Raw genomic sequence first — 23,074 nt, 5'->3', positions numbered from 1 at the left:
GCCAACCATGACCCATGTAACATGATAACCACGACTCATGTGCATATGAAAAGCACGATGCATATAACATGACAACCACGATCCAATGTGTATATGAACCAGGACCCTTCATCTGGGTCGTGGTTTTGATAACGTGAAGGGTCGTGGTTGTCACTATTAGTGGTCGAGGTTTGATTTCTTTGAGGGTAGAAGGTTTGAAAATGTGAAGTCGTGGTTTTCTACTATCAATGGTGGAGGTTTAATCAAAGTGTGCCCTACAGTAAGCTCCGTTCATGTGACAACCAGAACCCTCACCTTCTCCACTCTGATCTTCCTTTACCTTAACAAATGCCTACAATAAAATAAAATGTCAACCTCGTAGTGGAAGAGGATTTCAGACAAGAGAAACGGCAAGGAGAAACAACATCCCTCTCTGGCAGTTGATCCCTGGATCTTCACTTTTCTAGGAAAACGAAAGAAGAAGAAGGTCTGTAAAATGTGAACAAATGTGACATTTGGCCCTTCCCAAGCTCATAAATGCTTCCGTATTCTCGAGGAAAAATGGATTGGCTACTCCCCTTGTCACCAGCCATGGGCCCAACCATGATGTATGTGTTTCAGCCATTCCGTTCATCCATTTTTACAGATCATTTTAGGGTTTGATCCCAAAAATGAGGGGGATATAAATCTAAGGTGGACCACAACATAGGAAAACAATAGTGATTGGATATTCACCATTAAAATCCTCCTAAGGCCCACTGTACTATTTATTTGACATCCAATCTGTTGATTAGGTCATGCAAACACAGATGAAGGGAAAAAACAAAGATCAGCTTGATCCAAAACTTTTATGGCCCCCAAAAAGTTTTTAATGGTCTACGCTCATTCAACATTGTTTCCTATAATGTGGTCCACTTGAGATTGGAATATACCTCATTTTTGGTATCATACCATAAAATGATCTATAAAAATATATGGATGGCATGGATGGAACACATACATGGTGTTGGGGCCCACAGACCACCGAGCACCAGCCATTGGCTGGTGACAGGGAGAGTAGTCAATCCATCACTTTCTCGGGGGTTGAAATAGAAGGTAACTTCTTATTCACTCTGGGACTTATGAACCAAGGACAGGGGCATTCCGGAACATAGCACCTCCTAAGGTAATTTGACTGAACTTCGAGGTCAGTACGGTCAAATTCCCTTAAGAGAATTGTTCACCCACAGGCAACAACTTGTGTTACCTCGACATCTTTAGCGCCAACATGCCACTTTTGGATGAAATCACTACCCTTTAAACGGTAGGCCCGACAATGAAAATCATCCTTGTCGTAAATCAGGCTGACCCACTCACCAGGTGGGCCACACAGACTGTCGTTTGTCCATCAATTCCAATATTGTGACCCACCTGACGGCCTGATAGCCACGACTTTCGCACCAGGTCATTTTCAGTGTAGGGCCTACCGTTTTAATGGTACAAATGTCTTACACAACTGGCAAGTTATCGGGGAAAGATAGTACGGTACCACAAGTTCTGGTACCTTGTATGCAGATGATCAGTTGTTTACATACACTCATGTTATTGGGATGTACTTTTATTTTATAATCGTATATACGTCCATATGTTGTACATGAAACACTAATGTTAGAGGAAGGATTACTATTTCTTACGTTGGATACTGCAAAGCATCTTACGTGCTTTTGCATGTGAAAAATGCAAAAGAAGATGAATTGAGTTTTACGAAAGCTTCAGAACATTTCCCCATATAAAAGTAACTTTCATTCGAGATACAAAGAGACAAACACACCGAGAATCTTTGAAATTTGTGTTGGCTGCTGGGCAATATGCTTTACTAAATGAGAGAAGGGGGGACCTCAGCCATCCACGTGGAACATGTGTATTTGGTGTACCACCATTCATTCATTTGCTGGGTTCTACGGTGGAGATCAACTATGGGAGGAAACAACCCTCAGCCTCACTTAGAAATGGATTTTGAGAGTGAAAGGTGCAAGGACCCATATAGAGGTCGCTGAGAATGATCAGTAGTGGTTTAGATTCTGGAAAGCATGAAAGATTCTCCGTCAAACGATGTGAACGAGGCAGCTCATATGCATGCCACTGCATGTTCCAGCATTGCAAAATCCAAGCCATCCAACAATTACAGACACGAATTTTAACGCACATTTCAAAATGGGATTTTGAAATTTCACATTTCGAAACAATCAAACGGTTGAGATTTTCCAATCTAAGAGCTTGAATCTCGTCATCATATAAGGTAAGACCCTTCGTATACGTGTAGTTGAGATCGTTCAAAAACGACCCCAGATCAAGGGCAGGTGTGGCGTAGCAATAGTTCAGGATGTATTCCAGCAATCTTATCTAAAGTAAAACGCAATTCACGGACGCGAACCCTCTCCACTCCCACCCATGCCCATACCGCCTCGACACCAGCCAGCCAGCTGGTGTCAAAGCTCTGTGGGCCCTGCCATAATGTATGTGTTTTATCCACTCCGTCCCTCCATTTTTCCAGCTCATTTTAGGGCATAAACCCAAAAATGAGGGAGAACTAACTCTCAGGTGGACCACACCACAGAAAACAGTGGGGATTGAACGCTTACCATTGAAAAAATTTTGGGGACCATAAAAGTTTTGGATCAAGCTGATACTTGTGTTTTGACTTCATCCAGGTCTGTGTGACCTTATCAACAGGTTGGATGGCAAATAAACATTTCAGTAGGGCCGAGGAAGTTTTTTTTTATGGTAAGTTCAATCAACACTATTTTCCTGTGGTGTGGTCCACCTGAGATTTGGATCTCCCTCATTTTTTTGGGCTCATGCCCTAAAGAGAGCTAGCAAAATGGATGGACATGGCATGTAAAAAACACATACATTATGGTGGGGCCCACAGAACTTTGACACCAGCTAGCTGGGTGGTGTTCGGGTCACAAGCGGAACCGTGTCCTGTTCAACAGCCCCAAAATCACATCGACTCTGTGATCATAACTGTCCTTCAATGACCCTGCTGATCATCTGATAGCAAGCACTCAATCGGATGGTTGGAACACCTAACAGGTGTGATTCTAATAACAACGGATGATCAATTGGACGGTTAAGATGAAAGCGCACATTCACCAATGGGATGAGCCAAATTACACAAATTTTGCATAATCTGCTCCATAGAGATTGTTAAAACAGTACTTTTGGCATATAATTGTGAAAAGGACGTCCGTTGGTGACTGGAGACAAACTTTAAAATGCTTGCGGCCTACTCACAAGCAATCGAATCAACTTGGGTCCAATAGATGAGTGAGCCCCAAAGCATAGTAAAACGTCACAGCAAAAGCTTGGTTTGTTTTTTTTTTTTTTTTTTTTTTTTCATTTTCCCACATCGGAATGGTGCGTCTCCATGTCATCAAAGTTATGTTTTAGCAGCAAAACATGGCCACAAGATGCGGTTATCTTTCAAAGTTCTGGCCACCACCATAACATTACACACACAAATCCAAGTTGCCATTTCTATATAGCACCTGCAGCACCTACAACAGAAAGTAAAAGTAAAAGGAAAATATCCAAGCTACTCAAAGTTCCAACCACTTCATTTTTAGATTTTTACTTTATTTCCCATCCCAAAGTCCCTGCTCTCTCTCTCTCTCTCTCTCTCTCTAGCCGAATGCTCGGCCGCGCGCCAGTTCGCACGAAACTCATGCCAACTTTTTTGAGAACTCATCCTACGTGATGTGCCTCTAAAATCTGAACGGTCGACGTGAAACACTACCTCATGAAACCCCCAGGGCCCAATTTTTACTTGATCCAAAACTTTGGTGGGCCATGAAAAATGAAAACAGTTTCCTCCCTTGATTTGCATTTCTCTTTTCTATGGCCCACCAGAATTTTAGATCAAGGTGAAATTTTGTCCCGTAAGGTTTCATGGGATTCCGCATCACATGGACCGTTCAGATTAGACACCCATGACACGTGTGCAAAGGTGTGCACGTGCGTAGGTGAGTATGACTATATATATATATATATATGGTGGGTAAGAAACAGTTGAAGGAGAGAGAAAATGTCAGAAAATAGCCCCATTGCTTCCTTCAGAAAAGGAGAAGAAAAGGCTAGAAAATAGCCCTATCGCTTCCTTCAGAGAATGAATACCGAAGGGAAATTAAAAAATTAATTTTAGAAAAAAAAAACTGGGCCAGTGGCAATGTTCAGTGGCTTATGATGAGAAACGAATACATGAAAATTTAAAATTGTTGCAGGGTGTCCCCACAAGACCTTTAAAAAACGGACTTCAAGAAAAGAAAAAAGTAACAGAAAGGAGTGTCCCCCTTCACATTTCTAGCTTTTATTTTAGAGGTGGATGGAACCCAACCCACCCCACCCCACAAGAAAAGAGAGGGAAAAGACCAGCCCATCAAGAAAAAACCCCAGTCCAGCATGATGGAAATTAAAGTTAAAAGGAAATTTGTAGAGCAGGGTCTTTCAGCAGGTTGATGAAGCACAGCCAAAAGCTTCTAGAAGCTCTAGAAGTTGACAGGATCCCTCAGGAACTTTTCCATCCACCTTGCTCTCGTCCTGATTGACATATCAAAGAGCTTTTGCCCAAACTCAACCACCAATCCCCCAAGAATGCTTTGATCGATCTGTGAAGAACGTACCAGAGAAGAAAGAATAAATTATCAGCTTGGCAATTATGCCTTGATTTTTCTTTATTTTTCTCCGTTTTTTATTTTTGTTCTTATGGATCATGTCAATAACCAGCATGCTGCTGAACAAATAAATGAACCAGCTAAAGAAAAGGGATAACGATTTACATATTTTTTTCATAAAGAAACATGTTTTGTGCAAGCATTTGGGCAGTGCTCAATGTTGCTAGTTCCAGATTGAGAGGGAGGGAAGGAAGGAGGGAGAGAGGATATTAGGGGGCAATTTAGAGATAATGAGAAACCCAATGAGCATCTAATGCCATTTCACACTAGCCATGGCTGACCACTAATGCTTCGGTTCATAATGAGAATGGTAATTCTGCCACTACACAGTTATAAAGTGATCAAAGAAGGTGATTTGATAGACTTTTTTCTTTCTTTCTTTCTTCTTTTTTTTGGGTGGCAAATAGTTGTAAAAGCTCAAGACAATAGTACAAATAATTGTTGGGGACTGATGACAAAATCATTTTCAGAAATCCAAAAATGGAACTATGAAACTCATAAATTTGAAATCCAGAATGGAGGGGGGAGAATATGCATACAAGACAAAAGGAAAGGATTACGGCTGTCAATGGGCCGAGCCTGGGGTAGGTCGCAACCCGGATTTTGAACTGTTTCAGGCCGGGCCGTCGGCCAGCCCTATTCAAAATTCTGAATTTTCAGGCCCGAACCCATTGACACCCCTAAAGAAGATGGTGTTAGACATCTATTATGACAAATTCCACAGATAAACAATCAGTGGTTGGCATATGCATGTGCTATCAAGGAGCACCTTCTGTTCAAGCTTCACTGTCTTCCCATGTCCAATAATATCCTGCAAAGTGTCTTTCAGCTGTTTTTCCTCTTCTGGGGGGAGTGACTGGTCAAAAGAAAAAGAAAAAAAAAATTAACGAGTTTAAGAAATGAATCTTACCGCTGATAGAATGGTGGGAATACCATTGAAGAGCAAGGAATTTCAGACCAACAGCTTCCTAAAATAGCTTACGAGAATCCTTTCTCTTATTGGAGAAGCATCCCTTTTGTTATGGCTATAATCGGGAAGAATCCTAGAGACTCCTTTTATGTAAAAGATTATATGATGTTCAAAGTAACAAAACAGCATTTATTTTTTGTTCAACCACACTAACCACTACATTACCCACTTTCAGGTGATACAGACTATTCATTTGGTGGGCTCAATCATGGATGAGCAGTGCTGCGAAATCTCCTCCATTAGACAATCTTACCTGTCGGGTTGGTCTGCAAATGAACAGTTTCACCAATTGCCTCCATCATAGTTCCAAAATTTCATGACTCAGCTTGAAACTCGGCTGAGTCAACTCAACTCAACAAGGTATGAGCTGAGTCGCCAGGAAAGCTGCTAGTAAGTGTGGCTCACCCAAATCGACAAGGCTCATTGACACGGCTCACTGACTTGGTCAATTCGGCATGACTCGTGGTGACTCAAATCATGTCACTTGCCTTCTCGGCTATCCTCTTCTTCTTTTTTTCCTTTTTTCTTTTTTTTTTTGGTTAAGTTAAAAGGAATCAATGAGGTTTGAAGTCACAACCTTAGCTAAGGAAGCAAAGGTCTATAAGAGCTACAGACACAAGGTCTATAACCAGGACACCATGGGTTGCACATTTGTTTATTTTGGCCAAATTTATATACTTTACCTAACTATTTTAAATATGGGTTTTTGCTAACCCCAAAGCTTTTAAATGACACATGGGATGATCTATTGCTGATTTGAATTGTTCATTGATTCATACAACTAGGAGCAAGCCATGGTGCAAAAATCAAACCAATCAGATGGTCCTAAATATCCGATCCGTAGCATGAAAAATGGACCACCGAGATTCTAGAGAAACAAAATAGTTCCAATCAGTGTTCGAAATATTGGTATCGCGCAACGTATCGCACCCTTGGGATACAGATACGTATCGGTTATCGCACGGGATATATTGTTTGTATCGCGTAATTTATCGCACTTTTTGGGAAACATAGGGAAACATTGGGAAAATGTTTGAATTTTTCAATGAAACTTCAGAGATTATTAAAAATGACCTTAATACACACTTTTAAATCATAAAATCTCAAAAAAAAAAATTGCACATAATAGGTTTCCTTTGTATAGTGTCCTATGTTATGCGTTGTCCGATTGAACTAAAACAACGATATTCAAATATGTTGCATAACATTTATAAATGCATCAAGACGTGTATCCACATTGTCCATCTGTTTTGCCACCTTAATTTACGACACCATACCAAAAATGAAGCATATCCAATTATCAAGTGGACCATGCCATCAGAAACAATATTGATTGAAGGCCCTACCATTAAAACCTTCTTAGGGCTTACCTTAATGTTCTCGTAGTGTTTATTTACCATCCAATCTGTTGATAAGTTCACATAAGCCTGGATGAAAGGAAAAATAAATAAATATCAGATTGATCCAGAACTTTTGTGGCCTATTAATAGTCAATCACAACTTTTTCCTTTGGTATGGTCCACCTGATAATTGGATGTGCTTCGTTTTTTGGATAATACATTAAAATGATTTGGAAAAATGGATGAACGACATAGATACAGAATACATACATTAACATGGGCCCCCAATTAAGGGCCGCACCGTCTTGGGTGAGTATTGGCTCTCACCTAATCCACTCTCTAATTCCTAATGTTGATATTTTAGTTTTTGCTAGGTCCTGGCTCAAAAAATGAAGTAGATTGCGTGGGCCCCATGCATTGTATCCATGCCGTCCATTTGTTTTTTTGGATCGTTTTAAAGCCTGAGAAAAAAATGAGGCAAATCCAAAGATCAAGTGGACCACATCAGAGGATGTACGTAATATGGTGGGACCATGACTGTGGGGCCACCAATTCATTTTGGCATATTATTTTTGGGAATGTGCCAAAAAATGGGGCAAATCCAAAAATGAGGTGGACCGCACCACATGAAAAAGTCATCATTGAATGGCCACCATTAAAAAAATTGGGCTACAAAAGTTTTGGATCAAGCTAATATTTATGTTTTCCCTTCATCTAAGTTTGTTAGACCTTATGAACAGATTGGATGGCAAATAAAATTCCCAATGGGCCCTAGGAAAGCTTCAACGGTGGATATCATTGCCACCACAACTTCCTGTCATGTGGTCCACTTGAACCTTATATTTAACTACATTTTAGGCTTATACCCTAAAATGACCTATCAAAATGGATGGACGATGTGGATAAAACACATATATCATGGTGGGCCCTACATAGCCTTTGACTGGACCATCCGTCTCCGAGGCTTTCAATCCGCATTGGATGCGGATTTCCTGCAAAAGGCCTTCGCAGGAAGTTCCTAAGCTTGGATGCTAGATGGGGCCCACTGTGATGTTTGTGAGAAATCCACCCCATCCATCCAATTTTATGAGCTCATTTTAGGAGATGCGACCGAAAATGAGGTGGATCCAAAACTCAAGTGGGCCATACGAGAGGGAAACCTAGGGAAAGAGTTTCCTACCGTTGAAACTTTCCTGGGATCCACCTTGATGTTTATATGCCATCCAAACCGTTTATGAGGTCATTCCCACCAGGATGAAGTGAAAACATAAAAAACTTATCCCGATACGAAACTTCTAGGGCCATAAAAATGTTTCAACGATGGTCACCAAATCCCTACTGTTTCCTCTCGTGCGGCCCACCTGAGTTTTGGATCCACTTCATTTTCGGCCGCATGTCCTAAAATGAGTTTGCAAAACAGATGGACGTGGCGGATTTCTCGCAAACATCACAGTGGGCCCCACCTAGCATCCCAATGCAAGTACTTCATGCGCTGAAGTCTTTCGCATGAAATCCGTGTCCGACTGCCCGATAGAAAAGGCTCGAAAGCCCTATTTCGCAGCAGAGAGGGTTTTCGGCCCCTTAGAACCCTAATTTCTCTCCCAAATCTTCGAATTTCTCCAGATTTTTTTCACATTATCTTCCGAAATCAATTCCCTACAAACTTTTGAAATCAATTCCCTACGACTTCGATTCGAATGGCCCACTAAATGAGCTTCCAATCAACGCAAACTCTTCTACAGGTACAGAAATCCACATTATTGAAGGTTTCTCTCTTTTTTATTTTTTTCCCCCAAGTTTTTCGGATATTTACATACAAAATTTAAATAAATAAATAAATCAAAATCTTGGTATCTTTTGACGGGTTTCGTATCGCTGGACTGCAAAACCGATAATATCGGCCGATAGTATCAATATTGCGAACACTGGTTCCAATCATCATCTTGAAACATCTGTTCAAGAAATTTCACTTTGTGTTGTTTATGATTCCAAAGTAGCACTTTGGTTTGATGATTTTAACCATGTGATCTCTGGCCCATAAACAATGGATGGTTGTAACAAATCAGCCCCATTCAAAGGGTTACGATCATCTGATCAGTGTGATTCTTGCACCATGGCTTGTCCCAATAGTACTATTGAATGAACGGTCATGATTAATGATTAGGCATCCCACATGACATTTAAAAGCCTTGAGGGCATTGCTAATGTTCTCATGAAGGTAGGGATGTTAGCAAAACCATTAACTATTTATTACAACTCTAACTACTTCAAATTTAATTATTGAATGCCAAGCCGGTTAAGGCAAACAAAGAATAGGTCAAGTTTACGTGACCCGGCTGGCCATTGAACCAACTAAAGTTTTTGGGTTTTAAACTATAGTCCAAACTCATCAAGAAAATTTCACAGTTCACGCGGCTTAAATTCCTATGGAGTACATTTGTGGGGGCATGCCATGTACATGGTGTTGATAGGGTTGCTAGGTAAGTGGTATGTATTACAAATATGGAGGTCCTATGCCTCCTATTTATGGAAGCGGATTGTTTCTTGGCCCCGCCTAGAGGGAAATCGGTCCGGGCAGGAGCTCTATAGGGCCCACTGTGATGTCACTCCATTCATCCATTTTTCTAGATCAGTTTAAGGTATGAGCCCAAAAATAAGGCAGATCCAAGGCTCAGGTGGACCACACCATAGGAAGCAGTTTTGATAATGACGCCCACCATTGAAACCTTCCTAGGGCCCGCCATGATGTTTATTTGCCATCCAACATGTTCATAAGGTCACATAGACCTATATGAAGGGGAAAAAACAAATGTCAGCATAATCCAAAACTTTTGTGGCCCCCAAGAAATTTTTAGTGGTGGGCATTCAATCCCCACTGTGAGGCCCACTTGAGCCTTCGATCTAGCTCAGTTTTGGGCTCAAACCCTAAAACGATATGGCAAAATGGATGAACAAACTGGATTAAACACATACATCATGGTGGGCCCCACAGAGACCCTGCTTGGACCAATTTCGTCCAAGCAGGGGCATGACGTAATCCACTTCCCCTACTTATATGGTTGTTGATTATTGACCAAGGTGTTTCGTATCTGTTACGATATGGCCATAAAGGCCGATGCGCGTAAGTAACGGCTGCGACCGTTATGCGATACGGGGGTGAAACAGGGCATTTGGTATTTTTGGGACCGTATCAGCTGTTACAGGAGTCGTATCGGCCGTACTCCCATAACGGTAGAAAAACAGCCACTTTTTCCTATTTATATCCATTTTTCTCTTCATTTTTCTACTTTTCTCATTTCAAAAACTTTCCTAGATTATTTTACAACAGATTTTGACAACTCATACTGTAGTTTTTAGGATTAAAGACTGTAGATTGAAGCGATTTGGCCGAATAGCGGAGAGTCATTTGTTCAAAAAAATATAGATTTAAAAAAAAAAAAAGTGGTATTTATGCCTCTTTTTTCAATTTCTAGCTCTAACGTTTGATTGTTATGTGTTAATATTAGAGACACAACCAGACTCACAAATTCACCGGATACAACATTCTCACCAAAGAGTGGACCATTACGTTATCATAAACACATTGAAAACAAAAAAATGAATACATATTTGGAACATTAACATGATTCTAAATTTTCTAAATATTTTTCCAGAATTTTTCAGGCAAATAAAAAAAAATTTAAAAAAAATCAAAAAACAAAAAAAAAAAAACCGTTACAGAAGTCATAACGGCCATTACGGCCGATACCCATATCATTAATGGTGGTGATTGTTACGGCCACCGTTACCGATACAAAATACCCAAGGTGTTCCAAAACGGTAACGGTCCACCGTTATCTTTATGATACTGGCCCAAGGTGTTCCAAAACCGTTACGGCCCCCGTACCTTTTTTTTACTTTTTTGAAAAACTGTTACAAGAACATTACGGGCCCATTACGGCCTATTTTTTCTGTAACGGTTATTACGGCCGTTTCGACCCCATAACGTGTAACGGCCATTATGTAACTGATTTTGAATACCTTGAAAATACCTTGTTGCTGACTAGAAGAAAAGGTTGTTTGCTCAGTAGAACATTGGATGCTTTTCCTAGTTGCAATAAATACATATTTTGGTATATATATATATATATATATATATATATAAAGATAACAGGGATATATAAATAAGAAAAAAAATACAAGAAAAGGATCTGCTGAGATAGCAGAAAGCACTAGGGGCCTAGGAATACGAGATCGTAGCAAAGAGAACTACAAAACAAATTTATGAAACCAGGAATACTGTCTGCAAGGGTAATAACAGAGCCCCATGGGAAAAAACAGATCACAAACCAGATGCAAGCCAGATCAAACACAACTACCATGCAGCATAGAGATCATCATCATCATCATCATAGTCGTGTCCCATCAATTTAGGGTTGGCTTTTATAAATCCTGTTTTACCAATCATTCCTAGCTAAGGCTCTATGCTTGGTAAGTAAACAAGCCTTAATATCCCTCGTTACCAACTCAATCCAAGTTCTTTTAGATTTTCCACTCATCGTCTTTCAAGACCTTCAACCCTAATCAAAGTAACCCTCCTTGCAAGATCCATATACGGTCTTCATTGCACATTATTATAGTTACACAGAGTTTTAAGGGAAGTGGCAGCAAATTTTTGGAGCGGAAGCAAGGAAACACCTGTTTCAAAATCCTAACATGTATAAAAACTTAGCGAGCAAGAATGAGATCAAGTTCGAAGTATGATACAGGAGAAGAACATGGATGAAGGTTCTTGCAACTAAGCACATGACAAAAACCATCTCAATCTGATTCTCCTTCATTTTTTTCCTCTCATGAGGACTACTCCTGGGCTACTACTGCAGACCTCATTCTTAATCTATCCCGCCCAGTCTTTCCACAAATCCATCTCAAAATCACCAGCTCTGCAACACTCATCCCTTGCTTATGTTGCCTTCTGACTGCCTAGCACTCTGCCCCATAAGCATAGCCAGTTGAAAGAGTTCTCTTATAAAATGTTTCCCCAAGTTCCATACACATGCGGCAATCAAACAAACTCCAAGGGCCCATCTCTATTTAATTGACTCAATTCTAAGTCTGTTGGAAACAACCTCCTTGATATCTCAATCCTTTTGAATAATAGCTGCAAGGCAGCAAAACAAATTGCTTTGAGAGATCTCCTGACCATCCATTTTAACTAATGTCTATCTTCCATAACGATTTCCTACTAAGTTACATAGCACACTACAGATCTTCCAAACTGAGTTAACGCTTAATAATTGATGAAATAAAAAATAAGTTAGGTGAATTGAACAAATAAGGAATTTTCCAATTCATTATAAGGAACTAACACACTCCAGAGGCCCAAATTCAGAACCAAAAAAGAAAAGGAAAAAAGATCCAATGCTGACATAGGCCATGTAACTGGCAATCATGCCAAAAGAGATGGAGCAACCAGGTCACCTAAGAATGTTTCCCACGAATCCTAACAGAATTGATGCTTGCCACTCGATGAAAGATACACAGAAACAATTCCTTCGACAATGCCATCTCTCAAGCTTTGGGGGGGAAAAAATCAGGTGTTCATCATGATCAGCTAGTCCCTATGTTTCCGCAGTGTCAACCATCAGCTTTAGTAGCAACAAGTTTTTCTTGACCCTAGAAGAGATTTCCAGCACTAAGTCAAATGCAACTTCCCCAGGCCTCATTGCAGATTATTCTTCAGCATCTTACCATATGCTACGAATGGCAAGACATCACCGTTCTTGTCGGATCAAGTACACTTATTGCTGCAGGGTTGCCCTTTTGTAACATGCTTTTAACAAGCGATTGGTATTTTCCTGTCCAAGTAAGACCAGATTCACACACATAATAAAGGACTCGAGCACTTTCAAACATTCTAGAATTAGAGATTTTTCAGCCCTCAATGCTCCTCCAGACTCCTCTGGCCATCTATGTCACTAGACAGAAATATGTGGATATGCCAGTCAAAAGTAAATTCACACGGAAGTCATTTGACACTTGACAGCATAAGGTGATTGATAGCTTTTACTGCTATTGTTAATTGAAAAAAAAAAAAAAAAAACAGCTTTTACTTCTATTTTATATATGAAATAGCTGCTGATATTTTCTGGATATATAGCATGGCATACCTGCCAACTTTGTCAGCACAGCTTCTGGTCCCTAGAAAGCATGAAGGCGCATCTCAGCTTTCGCACTGATTTTTTTATTCCCTCCCTCTTAAATCTGACTGTGTATCTCAAAACAAATTACCATTTTTCATTTCATTAGTAAGTCCTAATGATGCATTCACACATGCGCAGTAAGCATGCACGAAATTGGCTACCAATAGAAATTAAGTTGATGTCCTATAAAAGTAAATATAGGGCTTGACATCTACAAATTTAACTTGCAGACCATCAGAGATAATAAAACTTAATTAAAGCTAGCAAAAGCATTTCCTTCATTAATGCTACCAACAATAATGTTCACAGAACCTTTAGCTCTAGAAATAGAACAACATCAGAGCATCAACAATTCAATGTTCCATAAGAGGAGACATCCAGTAGCAAGAAAATATCGTTACAGACGTTCACATGCTATTTCTTTTCTTTAAATAGTTCAGATACAGTGTTACTGTGTTAGTGATATTTACCAGCTTTGCAAAGAAGGTACAATCAAAACCCAATTGAAAAGTATAAAAACAGGTTCAGTGCCACAATCACTGATGAGCACCCTTTTAAGAAAGACAATTGCTGACAAACTTTATCAAATACTTTAATTAGGTTTAGAAGTTAGACTAAATAATTCATACCCAGGTGTTCACGCTCACGATGGACACCAAGTTACAAGTTCCAATTATGCAATATCTTTCAATCAGCGATTCAGGATGCCATTTGCAATGCAAGATAACATTCCAAGGAGACAACACAACTTACAATTACAGTCATCACAATAGCTTTCACCTCTCCCCTATGTGCCATGGTCAACTCAAGAAAACTCTTGGTGATACTCTCAATGTGTCTCAGCCTCCCATTCTCAGCCAAAACAGATTAGCAAATAAAACATAAAGAACAATAAGCAAGAGGTGTACCTGTAAACTCAAATGACACCATATAAGCATAAACCTTTCATGTCAGCCGAAGCAGCTTGGCAAATATAAGACATAATCGTGTGTAAGAACAATAAGCAAGTATCTTGATGCAGGACATGAAAAATTAAATATGATGTGCAAGATTGCAGGCTTAGATCACACCAATTCAGAAACAATCACACAAATTCCACATCCCACATGAAAATCCAAACATTCAATTAAAGGGGAATCTATGCGGGTCCAAGCCGACACAGGCTAGGACTGGACCAATAAAATTATAAACCAAACAATGTCAAAGGGAAATAAAATCAACTACTCATGCATAAAAATCAGTCCCTAATCCAAGGGATTCCCTAATTTCAATTCAAGGAACCCTAAGGTAATAAAAAGGGGCAAATCAATTAGGGATCATGTAATATAGGGTTAGGATTCATGAAAAAATGACTATGAGAGGATAAAGAAGATAAAAACCTGAACCAAAAGATGATCCCGCGTGTGGACAGCAACAATGGTCCAGATGGACGTGCGTGTGATCCCGGCCGCACGTGTGTGGGGCCCACTATTCAGAAAAAGGCCACCTTGGCCCTGGTCGGCCAGGGATGGACTCCAAAACCTCCAAATTTCAGCTCGATCCGATGTACGGTTTGTGCGTAGTGCTCCGCCGAAGTTTCAGCTCGCCTGCGGGCTGAAATCTGAAAACCTGCTTCAATGAAGAAATCTGATGCAACAAAAGGACAAATTTGACATATGGATGGTGGGGGAAGATGGAAAAAAAAGATGATGGAAGATGGGGGTGAATTGGGATCGATGTGGCTTCGCACCACGGTAGTTAGCCCTTCGAAAAGGGAGGGCTTCGCACCCACTTTTGAATTCTTCCACAACTCACGAAGAGAGCAGAAAAATAAAGCAGGAATTTTTTATTAACTTCAATCAATGAAAAGAACTACAAGGGGTGCCTATTTATAGGGAGAACCCTATACCCAAAACTCGCACCATGTGCGACACCTATTACTTGGCGATGAAGTAAACTAAAATAAAAACCAAATAAGGAAATCTAAAGCGTTCACGATGTTCTAAATAATAACAATAAGCAAAACCTAAAATATAAAACCAATCCGATGAGTGGGCCACGATCATGAGATCCCATGGTGGGCTTTTCTTGACTATCGGGCCACTTTTCTGAACCAAAACTTGTCTTCTAGCTAGGAGGCCCTCTCTGGACGTCGTCATCCAGCCGAAGCAGCTTGGCAAATATAAGACATAATCGTGTGTAAGAACAATAAGCAAGTATCTGTAGACTCATATGACCCCATATAGCATAAACCTCTCATGTCATGAAATTACGTCCCTCGGTGATTAATGGTTTGGTAACAATTCAAAGAAAATTTGGTGACAAGCCAAGGATGTCAATAACAAAATCACAAATCTTTGCAATTTAGATGCTCTCTGAAGTTCAGAGCTCAGCTACCCAAATTACTATCCAATATTTTTTATCCATAGAAGTCATCAAATAATTGCAGCATTAAATCTTTAAGAAGATCCGCAAAATCAATTAATCCAAAACTAGTTTATTCCACCACTTCTACAGAAGCTTGAAACAATATGGTGGATATTACATACCCATGTTGAAATATTGTGAGAGTGCTAAAGTGGCTTGATAACAGTAGCAACACATAACCAATAGAACCATAATGGTGCAGTGAAGTGTGTGTGGGTAGCAATAATGCGGCATATCAGCAAAAGTACAATTGTTGGAACGAAGAATCAGTATCACATAGTGCTAGATTCAATGTGTACTTACCCGAATCACAAAGAAATGGACAAGTGCACCCACAAGTATATTTGAGTGTAGAGGGCGAAATAATTTCATTGATTAGAAACTTCTTCTATTACAATACTTCAGAAAACTCACACTCAGAAATTTTGAAATGCCTACCTCCTAATGGCTAATGCAAAAATAAATAAATAAATAAAATCCACAACTATTAGATTGATTTCAAATCAATTTAATCTACCAGCCCAATAATAGTAAAAGTAAATCTAGGAAATAATCCTCAAAATATTCAATCACATATTTAAATCAACCCCCCATATCTTTCACAAATAGTAAATTGCAGTTCCATAGCCATGGGCCTACATCATTCCCCCGGATTGGAAAGAACTCAACTTTGGCAAGTTGGATGCCTCATACGAGTAGTAGAGTTCTAGATCCAATCTTTTCAATTTGCCGTCCGTGATCCATATGCATTCAGAATAAGACTTGTTCTTGCATTCACCAAGTATTGTTTGTATTGGCCTCATCAAGTACCAATGATCTTCATCTGCAAAGCTGATTCAATTTTTTATTTTTGTTTCTTGGGAAGTTGTTTGTCCATATCGGTAATAACTTCCTCTTGCACAACAAGCACCTCGCTATGATACTCGAACAAATCCACCACATTAAAAGTTGGTGAGATATCCAAGTTATCCAGCAACTCGATCTTATAAGTGTTGCCACCCAACTTTCTTTTGACCCAGCATGGTCCAATCTTCTTATACTTGAGCATGTTGTAAGCTCCCCTCAGAAACCTTTCCTTGCGGAAATAATCCATAACTAAGTCACCTCCTTCATATATCTTCTCATTGCAATGTCCATTTGCAATTTCTCCATACTCGGCTTTGCTCTCCTTGATATCCTTCTTTCGCTTCTTTTTCTTCTTTCTCTTTCTTCTTTTGAACTTCTTTATGTCAGACCATTCAATCGACATGAGTTTGGCTTCTTCAACCGAACTCATTCAGTAATGCGCAAGATTCGGCATGTTCGAACCTAGAGCCAAGTCAATATGATTTTGAATGTTCCTCATAGGAGGAAGTCAGTTGTGGGTGCTTCAAGCACCAAGTCTTGATATTTACAAAGGAGCTTCTACATGAGAGGTAGAACATCCGACTGTTTTGCTTCTTGTTTAGAAACTAAGACATAGATGGTGTAAGTCCCCTTCATTCATCAGACTTTTGTACACTGAGCGATTTTTTTACCCTCTTTATCAGATTTGAGTGTTGGAAGATATTTCATTAGGTACAATGTGATCAGAGTTTTGAATAGCGTCGGTAGTGTAGCATAATATAGTTACGACACTACATACAGTTAGCAAATAGCATAAATCTCCTGTAGTGTATGCTACAAGTGTTGTAACATATGCATATCATATGTAGCGTATGTAGTGTTGTAGCATATGCTACTTTTTTCTATAAATGATAATTGTATTTTGTATTTTGTACTTAATACTCTCAACCTATGGGATTTTAATTTCTTTTCATACTTGTGACTTGTGGTCTCAATTAGACATTATTAATTAAAGTGGTTTGCTTAAAAAGTTGATGATGTGATCATGATTTGATTTGGTTTAATATGTGGCTTTTGATAAATGATAACTAATTACTTGTTTGAACATGCTTATACTTGAAAAAAAAAAAATGAATCATCTTTTAGGCATTTTTATATTTGTTTTATTTTTTTCTTACTATTTATCATATTTTTTCCTACTTTTAAATTAAAAAATAAAAGTATTGTGTGACTTACGTTACACACTACAAAGGGTTGGGCACTACGCAACACACTACCACTATTTAAAACACTGAATTTGATATTAGCACCATTCTTGAGAAATGAATGGTGTTAGCCTAAGAAATGAATGGTGTTAGCCTAAGTCAATTGAACCATATCTATGTCTCATAACCACAGTCTTCCCAATAAAATATGGCATGCATCCATGGGAACTACGTCACACCAAACCTCACCCTTGTACTTAAATCCAATAGAGAAGAAAAGTGAGCATCCAAGGTTAACAGAGACTTCCTGGCCTTTCTTAAGCCAATGAATTTAGTATGGGCGTGGATGTTTATGTTCTTTGAGTCTTAATTTATCCACCATTTCTTGTGAAGCAATATTCTCATTGCTCCCCCCATCATCTACCAAAATCATACACATCTTCCCACCAAAAGTGCAAGTGGTGTAAAAGATAGTGTCACAACCATTGCCCCTCATCAAACACCCCACGGCATTGATAACATAGTCCATTAAATAACCAATGGCTTGCCCTTATCACCATACACATCTGTTACATTTCCAACATGTGCACCCCATTCTCGTATGCATGTTCGGCATATTTTGTGTCATCTTCGGCTTTCATTTGCTTGCAGTCGAGAGTGACTTCAACATATTCTCCTCCTTGGCCAAATTTACTTTAATTGTGGATTGATGTTTAGGATAGCGAAAAGAACGATGTCCCAACTCCCAACTACCCACGCTTAAAGCACGTGAAAATAGTATTGGTTTGCCCCATCTTGGATGCACTAGCCACTCATCCATAACCACCTTCCCCCCGAGTTGAGGTTTTTTTAACGGTTAGACATCGGCCCTGTTGGGGCACAAAAAATGCACGAGTCAATAGGAGTTTGGTTTGTTGCGCATCAAGGTTCCAAGATAGGCAGGCCTGCCCATTGCACGGCCCTCTCTTTATCTCCCTGGATCTCTCATTTGCGCAACATTCTCCCATTGCACGGCCCTCTCTCTATCATCCCTCTCTCTAGTGAATAGTGTTGTGCGTGAATAGTGTTGCACGGGAATAGTGTTGCGCGTGAAAAGTGTTGCACTTGAATAGTGTTGCTGTGGGGGTTTGTTAGGTTGCGCAGAACGGGGCCCATGGCACATAAATCGAGGCCTCACACATGTGAAAGCGTATAAATACCCCCTCCCTCTCATTTGCATGATTAGAAGTTTCAGAGAGGTGCCAGAAGCAGAGAGAGAGAGAGAGAGAGAGAGAGAGAGGAGCAGGTATTGGGAAGATGTGTTATGTGGACCCGCGCAACAGAAGATGTGTTGCACAGACCTGCGCAACAGAGATGTGTTGTGCGTACTTGCACAACAGGGTACACTGCATATGGGTGCAACAAGTGTCCCCACGACTCTATTCTTTGCAATTTTATGGATTCTTTGACGGTCCGACCTCCAATAATATATATATGTATATATAACGAATGTCGGCTTGAAGCAAGGATCTTGGACCCACACAACCCTTTTGTCTCCCTGACGGATGCAAAACACGCCGAAGTGTTGCTGAAATTGTCATTGGATTATTTCTTTTTCATGTCATTGTATTAATTCATTGTACTTTGTTTCAGAATCAAGGGAAACACGAGGATGTAAATGAATCTAAAATCAATAAAATCTATGATGATGAATGTTCTTCTATCTTATTTATTAAATCAATAAAATCTATGATGATTCATACGTCTATGGACAGTTTATCCAAAAGGATTCAGCTCATTCAGTCTTTGTTGGCGAGGGCCCTAGATAATGAAATTGCGTGGAAACAAAGATCCCGAGCTAAATGGTTGAAAGAAGGGGATAAATATTCCAAATTCTTCCATTCGGTTGCCAGCATGCACTCCAGATACAACAGAATAAGCATCATCCATGCCAATGGTCGTCGCGTCGAGGATAAAGATGAAATAACTAACGAAGCAATTCTCTATTTCAGTTCCCTTCTCAGCGAGGACAAATGGAACGGACCAAGCCTCAATTCTCTCCAGTTTGACAGTCTCAGCTTGCTCGAGGCTGATTCCCTTGTTGCTCCCTTTTCTGAGGAAGAAGTGAAGATGGCTCTGAGTTCCCTCGGCAGTGACAAAGCCCCGAGCCCTGATGGTTTCCCTCCCTGTTTCTTCATCTTTTTCTGCGATCTGATCAAAGTAGATATCATGCTATTCTTCAAAGAATTTCATGACAGAGGAATCCTGTCCAAAGGTCTTGGATCTTCCTTCATCGCACTTATCCCTAAAGTCTAGGGCGCTAGTTCTTTCTCAAAGTTTAGACCAATAAGCCTGACTGGGGGTCCCTACAAAATTTTGGCCAAAGTCTTGGCCTCCTGTCTGAAGCTTTCTCTCGGCAAGATCATATCCTCCCACCAAAGTGCTTTCCTCCCGGGTAGACAGATCACAGATTGTGCGTTGATAGCTAATGAATGCCTTCATTCCACTTTTAAAGACGGCCGTAAATCTATCTGCTGCAAGCTTGATATCGAAAAGGCCTACAACCATGTTGATTGGAAATTCCACCAATACATGATGAGGCATATGGGATTCCCCGACAAATGGTGTAGATGGATTGGAGAGTGCTTAGGGTCGGCCAATTTTTCTATCCTCCTCAACAGTACCCCAAAGGGTTTCTTCAAGAGCTCCAGAGCCATCCAACAGGGAGATCCCCTGTCCCCATTCCTATTTCTTATCATTGGAGAAGCTCTTTCCAGAATGATTCAGGCAAGGCAATCTGCGAGCATTCTTAATGGTATCAAAATGAGAGGTCTGTTAACCCCAGTCTCCCACATTCTTTTCGCTGACGACACCCTCCTTTTCAACGAGGCAGACCTGGTTAAAATCAACAATATTCGCATTACAATCAGGTGTTTTGAGGCAGTCTCGGGCCTTAGAATCAATCTATCCAAATCTAAAATGTTTGGTGTTAATCTTAAGGACAAAGAGGTCAGTTCTTTCGCCCTCGCGTTTGGGTGTTCCTCCACTTCCCTGCCAACTTCTTTCGTTGGTTTCCCGCTATGCTTGGGGCCGCCCCCTATATCCATTTGGGATAAGGTCATCAACAAATTCGGTAAATATCTGGTCAGATGGAAGTGCAGATATTTGTCCTTGGGAGGCCACATCACTCTCATCAAGGCAGCCCTCTCCAATCTCCCGACATACTTCATGTCTCTCCTAAAATGTCCAACAGCGGTTATCTCAATACTTGAAAAACTCAGACGCGATTTTCTATGGAACGGCAAGGAAGACTCCAACAAATTTCACCTGGTTAATTGGTCTCAAGTATGTCAGCGGACCGAGTGCGAGGGTGCATGCATAAAATATTTGAAGAGGATGAACAAAGCCCTTCTAGGTAAGTGGTTTTGGAGACTCAGTTTGGAGGACTACAGCATGTGGAACAAGATCATCAAAGGAAAATACGGAAAATCAAGCGGTGGCTGGTGGCCAAAAGATTCTTCTCGATATAGGGCCTCGCCCATTTGGAAGGGGATTATGTCTGTAAAAAAGGCAGTTCTCCCAGGTTTCGGCTTTAGCCTGGGAAATGGGGCCAAAATCCAATTTGGGAAGACACTTGGGTGGGCGAAGCCCCCTTGAAAGCCGATTTTCCGAATATTCATCGCCTCGCCTCCAACCCCAAGTCTTTTTTAGCCGACTGCTATACATATCTAGACAGCAAGATAGACTGGATCATAGACTGCAGGAGGAAGCTTTAGGACTGGGAGATCGACGAGCTGGCGGGTCTTCTTCAGCGCATTCATTCGAGCACGCAAGATCCTTTGAGTCAGGACAAGCTAATTTGGAAGGCAGATAAATCTTCCAGCACTTTCTCTGTCAAATCTTTTTATCAGCAACTGGACCAAGGCTCGATCCTCACTGAGGTCCTCCCTCCTTTCAAGTTCTGGAAGTACTCTGTTCCCCCCAAACACGCTGCCTTCGCCTGGTTAGTAGGGTCCAAAAGAATCCTCACAATGGACAATTTGAGAAAAAGAGGCATGTCTATTGTCAACATCTACCTATGTTGTATGAAGAATGAAAAAAGCATTGACCACCTCTTACTCTCATGTCCTTTCATCTCAAAAATTTGGACAGATTTTCTCAACTGCTTCAATTTGAAGTGGTGTTTTCCTGATTCGGTCTCCCTCCTCATCAAAGCCTGGCACAGGGCCAGTTTGGGTAAGAAGAAGACAAGGATCTGGCGCATGGCGATCATAGCAATCTAGTGGTCCGTCTGGGAAGAAAGAAACAACAAGTGTTTTAGGGATATCTCTAATCCCGCCATGGCTATAGCCAGTAAAGCCAAGCGTCTCCTGATTGAATGGATGGTCTTGGCTTTAACCAAGTTGATTTTCTGTTTCTTGGGGTGTAATGGCTTGTTTTTGCCTACTCGGAAACTCCCATTCTCTCCCGTTTTTGTTTCCCCTTGTTTTTCTCCCCTTTCTCCTTTTCAATATATTCAGTGACTTTTCAAAAATAATAATAATAATAATCCCCAAACGAAATACATTCGTTTCTTGTCGAAACAAAATGGCGACTCTACTAAGGAAGATGAACTATTGTGGGATTCGAAACCAGCGTACTGCTACTTCAAAGGACCAACTGACTCGAATCGCAATGTCCTTGGTGCATGAGTTCGTGTTAAATTCTTTGGGGGAGTGTTGTACGCGAACATTCGCTTGTCACAACGGTTTTCCCTTTGTTCTTCTGAATTCGTAATGATTCTGTGGAAGATGTCTTTATAGTTGTAGTTGGCGGTACTGGAAGACATTCGAGAGTGATGGGCTTTTCAGTCCTTCTCGAATGAAATAATTGCGTGACTGAGGCGAGGCTGCGCCTCGTGACATTTCGCATAATCGACCCTCTAACCGTACTTGGCGGGACGATACTTCTTGTGGGAACAGATCGAACCCTTCGTCTTTCGAATGTCACTATCATCCATCTTTCATCGTCTTGCTACACTGCTGGTGAAGCATAAACTATTTTAGACATCATCTGGCATTGTCTATCTTTGATCGTAACTGATTCAACTTTCTCTGGTACTTTCTGTAGCGGTGATCACGTATTATCGATATAATCTACCGCGAATCCATTGGGTGTGAAGTAAACAATTGCATTAGTCGGGAGAAAAACCATTGCAGTTGTGTAAGGACGGAATATCTATTATTCAAAACATAGTACCAGTTATTTTAATTAAATAAAATTGTATTTTGTTTTAGAGATTAAGGAGAGGATGTCCCCAGTGGAGTCACCATTTTGTTTCGACAAGAAACGAATGTATTTCGTTTAGAGATTATCTTATTCAATAATAACAAAGAAGACAGAAAAATATTCATCATCATAAATTTTATTGATTTTAGGTTCGTTTACATCATCGTGTTTCCCTTAATTCTGAAACAAAATACAATAAATCGGCACA

General features: G+C 40.3%; 1 protein-coding gene and 1 long non-coding RNA gene across 3 annotated transcripts in view; both read right to left on the bottom strand.

Moving 5' to 3' along the window:
* Nucleotides 1–4,118: 4,118 nt before the first annotated feature.
* LOC131221222 (ATP synthase subunit O, mitochondrial-like) overlaps nt 4,119–23,074 on the bottom strand; it is a 30,595-nt gene continuing 11,639 nt past the window's right edge. For both annotated transcript variants that reach the window (XM_058216414.1, XM_058216419.1), the window contains exons 4-6: nt 13,937–14,049; nt 5,461–5,547; nt 4,119–4,625 (exon numbers count right to left, since the gene is read on the bottom strand). In XM_058216414.1, the coding sequence (XP_058072397.1) occupies nt 4,506–4,625; nt 5,461–5,547; nt 13,937–14,049 (320 nt within the window). In that variant the 3' untranslated portion in view covers nt 4,119–4,505. The remainder of the gene's footprint in view (nt 4,626–5,460; nt 5,548–13,936; nt 14,050–23,074) is intronic.
* On the bottom strand, nt 12,307–13,928 carry LOC131221231 (uncharacterized). The gene is made up of 2 exons (XR_009159123.1): nt 13,151–13,928; nt 12,307–12,958 (listed from the first exon to the last, which is right to left on the bottom strand). It is a non-coding gene; the product is annotated as an uncharacterized LOC131221231 (long non-coding RNA).

The sequence above is a fragment of the Magnolia sinica genome, chromosome 1, assembly GCF_029962835.1.
Source record: "Magnolia sinica isolate HGM2019 chromosome 1, MsV1, whole genome shotgun sequence".
Lineage (NCBI taxonomy): Eukaryota > Viridiplantae > Streptophyta > Magnoliopsida > Magnoliales > Magnoliaceae > Magnolia > Magnolia sinica.
This window is presented reverse-complemented; position numbering and strand designations above follow the sequence as displayed.